General features: G+C 47.2%; 1 protein-coding gene across 1 annotated transcript in view; it reads left to right on the top strand.

Moving 5' to 3' along the window:
• The first annotated feature begins 485 nt into the window (after positions 1 to 485).
• Positions 486 to 7,283, top strand: part of prkar2aa (protein kinase, cAMP-dependent, regulatory, type II, alpha A) — a 246,097-nt gene continuing 239,299 nt past the window's right edge. Inside the window, exon 1 of the mRNA XM_080218686.1 lies at positions 486 to 1,142. Within this exon, the coding sequence (XP_080074812.1) occupies positions 905 to 1,142 (238 nt within the window). The 5' untranslated portion in view covers positions 486 to 904. The remainder of the gene's footprint in view (positions 1,143 to 7,283) is intronic.

Raw genomic sequence — 7,283 nt, 5'->3', positions numbered from 1 at the left:
TAAAATCATTTGTATTTAAATATCCGAGATTAAAAACAACAGCTTTAAACAATAACCGTTCTTGCAATATTTGAAGAGAGAAAGAATTGCATTAAAAAAAAAGCTCCCTCTTTGAGCATGTTGCTTTCAGGAATTCCCAGGCAAGGGATCCCCCTCTTGTTTCTTTATGAGCAGCGGTTCCCATGGCAACAGCAGGAGGGTAAGCCAGAGGTTGGGTCAATGACGTCAATGGCGGAGCGGGCAGCTCTGATTGGCCGGAGGGGGGAGGGGCGGCCGGCCAATCGGAGCGGGCGGGGGTACGAGGCGCAACCAAACCTGCTGGGTGGGGGGGGGAGGGGAGGAAAGGCCCACCTCTTTCCCAACTCGCGGCCCGATTGGCCGACCTATCCAACTGTCCCTCGACACCCCGAGCGGCCATTGGCCGTCCGCAACGTCAATCATCGAACGCTAACATGTTTGGTTGCGCGGGGCTAACAGAAGGGAGTGCGAGAGAGAGAGCGCGCGCGATCCGGAGTGGACGAAGACGGGGGCCGTGAAGGCGGCGGACGGGATAATAAGATTAGATGTGATATTAAACATATAAAACGGCGTTTATTCTGAGGCAAACACTTCAAATAAAGTCCATGAATCGATAAAAAAACCCTCCCTCGGCTGGTCTAGTCGTGCCGTGCTGAGGTAAATGCAGAAGAATCGGTGACTAATCGGGAAGGTATCGCTGTTTTTTTGCCGGTTTAATCGGGCCGGGGTATCGGCCGGTGGCGGGATTGAGGCGGCGGAGGGGAGGACGAGGAGGAGGCGGCGGCGGCGGAGGAGAAGGAGGAAGGGTTGCCGATTAATCGCTGACGAATCGATCCCGCTGTCGGGGCGGCTGTTCTGCAGGTGCCTCCCTCTGGAATTGGGCAGGATGAACATCGAGATCCCCCCCGGGCTGACCGACCTGCTGCAGGGCTACACGGTGGAGGTGCTCCGGCACCGGCCCTCCGACCTGGTGGAGTTCGCCATCCAGTACTTCACCGACCTGAAGGAGAAGGAGGAGCAGAGCAGGGGTGGAGGCCGGTTCAGGACCGATGGCGACGCCATGCAGACCGAGTCCAACGGGGACAATGATGAATCGGAGTCTGACTCGGGCTCAGAATTTGAAGGTACGAGAAGAGAGAGAGGTCGGGGGGAGGGGAGGGGAGGGGGGGGGGGTTCCTGTCATGTAACTGGAGGAGGAGGAGGGGGGGGTTCCTGTCATGTAACTGGAGGAGGAGGAGGGGGGGGGGTTCCTGTCATGTAACTGGAGGAGGAGGAGGGGGGGGTTCCTGTCATGTAACTGGAGGAGGAGGAGGGGGGGGGTTCCTGTCATGTAACTGGAGGAGGAGGAGGGGGGGGTTCCTGTCATGTAACTGGAGGAGGAGGAGGGGGGGGGTTCCTGTCATGTAACTGGAGGAGGGGGGGGGTTCCTGTCATGTAACTGGAGGAGGGGGGGGGTTCCTGTCATGTAACTGGAGGAGGAGGAGGAGGGGGGGGTTCCTGTCATGTAACTGGAGGAGGAGGAGGAGGGGGGGGGGGTTCCTGTCATGTAACTGGAGGAGGAGGAGGGGGGGGGGTTCCTGTCATGTAACTGGAGGAGGAGGAGGGGGGGGTTCCTGTCATGTAACTGGAGGAGGAGGAGGGGGGGGGGTTCCTGTCATGTAACTGGAGGAGGAGGAGAGGGGGGGGTTCCTGTCATGTAACTGGAGGAGGAGGAGAGGGGGGGGTTCCTGTCATGTAACTGGAGGAGGAGGAGGGGGGGGGGTTCCTGTCATGTAACTGGAGGAGGAGGAGGGGGGGGGTTCCTGTCATGTAACTGGAGGAGGAGGAGGGGGGGTGGTTCCTGTCATGTAACTGGAGGAGGAGGAGGGGGGGGGGTTCCTGTCATGTAACTGGAGGAGGAGGAGGGGGGGGGGTTCCTGTCATGTAACTGGAGGAGGAGGAGGGGGGGTGGTTCCTGTCATGTAACTGGAGGAGGAGGAGGGGGGGGGGTTCCTGTCATGTAACTGGAGGAGGAGGAGGGGGGGGGTTCCTGTCATGTAACTGGAGGAGGAGGAGGGGGGGGGGTTCCTGTCATGTAACTGGAGGAGGAGGAGGAGGGGGGGGGGTTCCTGTCATGTAACTGGAGGAGGAGGAGGGGGGGGGGTTCCTGTCATGTAACTGGAGGAGGAGGAGGGGGGGGGGTTCCTGTCATGTAACTGGAGGAGGAGGAGGGGGGGGGGTTCCTGTCATGTAACTGGAGGAGGAGGAGGGGGGGGGGTTCCTGTCATGTAACTGGAGGAGGAGGAGGGGGGGGGGGTTCCTGTCATGTAACTGGAGGAGGAGGAGGGGGGGGGGTTCCTGTCATGTAACTGGAGGAGGAGGAGGCGGGGGGGGTTCCTGTCATGTAACTGGAGGAGGAGGAGGGGGGGGGGTTCCTGTCATGTAACTGGAGGAGGAGGAGGGGGGGGGGTTCCTGTCATGTAACTGGAGGAGGAGGAGGGGGGGGGTTCCTGTCATGTAACTGGAGGAGGAGGGGGGGGGGTTCCTGTCATGTAACTGGAGGAGGAGGGGGGGGGGGTTCCTGTCATGTAACTGGAGGAGGAGGGGGGGGGGGGGTTCCTGTCATGTAACTGGAGGTGGAGGGGGGGGGGTTCCTGTCATGGAACTGGAGGAGGAGGGGGGGGGGGGTTCCTGTCATGGAACTGGAGGAGGAGGATGGAGGGGGGGGGGGGTGCTCCTGTCAGAACATGGGGCACTGGGAGGGTGAGCAAACCAGCCATCTCTTCTAGGACCTGTTGGGAGGAAAAGGCTATTTCATTTATCAGTGACACAAGTAGGCTTACATTAACACAGCAATGAAGTTACTGTGAAAATCCCCCAGTTCAGTGCCTGTCTAGGTGCACTGAGAATTCAGCACAGCCAGTGCACCAACCTAGCATGTCTTTTGGACGGGGAAAGGAAGGCATTCCAGGATTTTGACCCAGTGCCTGAAGGAGCGGCCAATATATTTACAAGTCAGATGGCCAATGTGCCCGAGCAGCACATCTTTGAGGGGACAGGGAAGGAGTTCCAGCACTTTGACCGAGCGACTGGAGGAGTGGCCAGTATGTCCTAAAGTCAGGATGGCCAGTTACCTAGTGCGTCTTACAGATTGTGAGAGGAAACTTGAGGAGTCCCACACAGTCACTGGGAGAGAGTTCAAACTCTGCACAGATGGTGACCCATGGCTGGGAATCAAACCCAGGTCTCTGATGCTGTGAGACAGCACTGCTGACCACTGTGCCATCATACACTGGGAGGTGAAGGTGGGAATGTCATCTTTTCTAGCATAGGTAAGGAGGCGATCCTATTCCTCACGAGGTAAAAGAGGGGGAAGATAAGGAAAGCATGATGGAATAACTACATAAGAATTAGGAGCAGAAGGAGGCAAATTCAGCCCTTCAAGTCTGCTTTGCCATTCAATCAGATCATGGCTGATTTCTCCCTAGTCTCAAATCCACACCCTCACCTATTTCCCCTTATCCCTTTTTTTATTAGCAGTATGTCTATCTTGAAATCATCCAACAATTCAGACTCCACAGCACTATAGAGCAGTACGTTCCACAAATTCATCACCTTCTGAGAAGTAGTTCCTGCTCATCTCAGTATTAAATTACTGTCTCTCAACCTATATCAGTGACCTCTTGTCCAAGATTGCCCCTGTAAGTACAGAAAGAGAGGGGATGTGTTGGTGGAAGGTTGACCAGTTGCCCAAAGGGTTAAGAAAAGAGTGGGGATTGAGGGAACTTGGAATTCTCAATCTGAAAGAGCCATGGAGGCAGAAACACTCAGCACATTTTAAAAAGTACTTGTGTCTTCTTGCAGTGCCATGACCCACAGGATTAAAGACCAAGTATAGAAAGGTGGGATTGATTAGGCTGGGTGTTTCTTTGCTGACCAGCATAGATGTAATGGGCTGAATGGCCTCCTGATTCTGCAAAGCACGCAACTAGAAACAGCAAATGGAATGATAGATGGGAGTTTGGAGTGAGTGACGAGTTGGTGTACGTGTGAAAGGTGAACTGATGGGGTTAAATACCATACTGAGTCTAAAAAGAAGAGAAAAATGAAATGACAACATTCAAATGAAAAAGGACGGAGAAAGATTTTAGTAGCGGAGAAATAACTGCAGGTGGTAACTTGTGTTGCAGTTTGGCTGAAGGGGAGATTGAAACCACGTTTTTCAGACCTGCAGGGGAATTTAAAATTAGAAGAGTCCCAAATCTTTGGCTCAGTGCAAACTAATTTTGGCTTGCCATTTTAATAGTGGGAGAAGCAATTCAGCATTGTCTTTGTATTGTGCAGGCTGATTAGTGTGCTGCATTTCGAGAGCAATGATCTTTTTGATTAGGAAATTAATGAATACTGCTGTAATTTATTTTTCTCACAATTAAATTTAACTTGGTGTAATACATCAAAATTCAGTTAAGGAAGTAAAACCCCAGCATATCTCTTGTTTTGAGAGAGTTGAAACCATCACTAGCAAGTTGCAGTGGGTCATTTTGTGAATGATGAACAGCTTGTTGTGTTGTTGCATGAAACGTTTGACATTTATTCTTTGCCAATTTTTGAAATAGACTGAACCTGTTTAAGGCTACAAAGTCTCCAACAAGTCATTTTGAACTCTTTTGCAAAGGTAATCCCAGTGGGATTGAATTTCCCATTAACCACACATCTGATCAGCATAGTGTATTTGCATTATCTTTTATCTTGTTATATTTGCATATGTCCACATTAAAATCCACCTGCTGTACTTCAGCCCCTTCATTTGGTTCAGAGGCTGATTTGAGAACAACTTCATTTTAAGTTGTTTTGATACAGAAAGAAAACAAGAATCTTTGAGTATCAGTTTAATATTCTTGCATCACTTTGGATGCTATTTTACTGAGATTTTTCCCCACTGTTTTGCAAACCTACCATAGTTCAAACAGACACAAGATGAACATTTCAGATGCTGACCATTATGTTTAATTGAGCTCCAAGTGGGGTATGTTAATCTTTTTTAATAGTACATGAAGATACTACAAATTCAGTGTTACTCAAATTGTTATCAATGAGGTGTATCGCACAGAATAATTATAGATATGATTTTTTCCCCCTTAATTGTAGTCATTAGTAAGCAAAATTATAATGCTGAAATAATCCAGGATATTCATTGTGTCTTTTAGTAATTTTGTGTTGGTTATTATGGATCACTTGTGTGAGATCAATACAAATGGATGATTTGTGAACTATTAGATCTTCAGTTTTGCGGAACTTAAGGTGATATTAATTGGTAGGTTGCGATAGTTTTGTGAATTTTAATATGGAGAACAGTTATTGCTTGCTAAGCAATTAGTGGTTGCCAGACTAATGTTGCTTGTTGTTTAAAAACCAGTTAATTGCTTAATCAAGTCTTTTGCACATGACAAATTAATATCATGCCCTCCATGCATTGAAATACCCAATCTTACCTATAATTTGCCAAAAAGTCGTAGCACAAGCAAATTAATTTTTGAATTATATTGCATAGTGCATGATTGAAAATAAAATTCTGGTTAAATTAATGGCAATAGGCTGTTTTATTTAGTTGCTCAAATGTTCATTTGAGCATAATTTTTTCTTCCATCATTTCTTTTAACTATGTTTGGTTTCTAGTTGTTGCTTTTTAATTGTCCTTTTTATTTATGCTCAGAGTTGAGGGATGTTTGTTGTGAGGAAAAGAACATTTTGAGTACCAAGTCTCAAACACTTCATGAGCTAGTGAATGAATAAGATGCTGAGTAAAGTTCTCCAGCTGAGCTCTGACCTGAGAAGAACTAAGCTGTGGCATAAATGTAAGATATGCTCATTCAAATGCCACTCATTCTTTCTGAGAGTGAGTTTACCTAGGGAGTTTAAAACTAGCGAGTTTTGTACCATAGTCCAAACAAATCATTCAGAACTGAACTGCACAAACTCGTTTGATTCATGTGATGTACTGGACTGGTTATGATCACCTCAATGAAGTTGGAGTGAGATTTTTTTTTCAGATTTTTTTTTCAAGTGGCTGCCATGGTGTGGTTGATGGACTGGCTATTCATATTCCTGCCCATCACTTCCAATTGTTTATATTTCACCCATAGAGTACTTTCCTCCCACTGCTACGTGACAACATTAAAATATGTGTAAGATATTCCTGTGTCTTTTAGTAACTATAGCTTCGTGTTGTATTTTAGGGATGAGCAATAAATACAGGTTAAGCCAGTGATATCCACATCCCCAAAAAACCTCAAATTACTGTTGTATACAAAAAACATCTATTGTGTTGCATTGGTGGTATGTTCCTGGTGTTTTTGCTCCAAATAAACAGAGGAAAAGTTAAACGCATATAAAAAGAGCGGCATGAACCGCAGGTATGCAAAGAGTTTAATGTTTTTCAACTGGTGCAAGTGCAAATGGAAAATCTGTGCATGCACAATAAAGTCAGAATAATTCAAATGACAGCAAAAATTCCATTTTAATCGGGTAGTGGTTCTTTTAGTTTATATTTATACAATGGTTATTAGTGGTCCTTCTGGATCATTAGAATGGATGATGGGTATCATGTGCTTGTGCTAATAGCAATTTACACTTGGATAAGAAATTTGTTTAAAATTAAAGTTTAAAGGTTTAGTTATTAGTAACAAGTAAGGCTTATGTTAACACTGCAATGAAGTTACTGTGAAATTCCACAAGTCGCCACACTCTGGCGCCTGTTCGGGTCAATGCACCTAACCAGCACATCTTTCAGACTGTGGGAGGAAATCCACGCAAACATGGGAGAATGTGCAAAATTACACACAGACAGTGACGCAAGACAGGAATCTGATGCAAGCCTCTGGCATCAGTGGCTCTACAAGTCTACTTTACTTTAATTTTTTACCATTTTGGTTTGATGGATAAAACTCCAGGTTGGGACTGAATCCACGTAGAGTTGGTCTGCTCCATGTGGCAGAGGAGGCACATCTCGGGCAGGAGATGCCAGAGGCAGCAGTGCTAATCACTGTGCCACCGTATGTTTTGGATACTATTACCTGTTCCTATCATCAGCTTGGATGGTGAGGCATTCTAGGCTCTAATTGTGACAGCCTGATGGGATGTGTATTACTAAGTTGCCCTTGTTCTGAGACGCTATGTCCAGCTTGCATTAAGTGGTTGATCTATTTACTCTGTGTAGAAATTGCACAAAAACAGTTTGCATGCAGAAGTTAATTTTCAAGTAAATTGACAGACCAACATGTTGGCTT

The sequence above is a fragment of the Carcharhinus amblyrhynchos genome, chromosome 3 (genome assembly GCF_965287045.1).
Source record: "Carcharhinus amblyrhynchos chromosome 3, sCarAmb.v2.hapA, whole genome shotgun sequence".
In the NCBI taxonomy this organism is placed as follows: Eukaryota; Metazoa; Chordata; class Chondrichthyes; order Carcharhiniformes; family Carcharhinidae; genus Carcharhinus; species Carcharhinus amblyrhynchos.
Note: the sequence above shows the minus strand (reverse complement) of the source record. Positions and strands in the feature narration are given on the sequence as shown.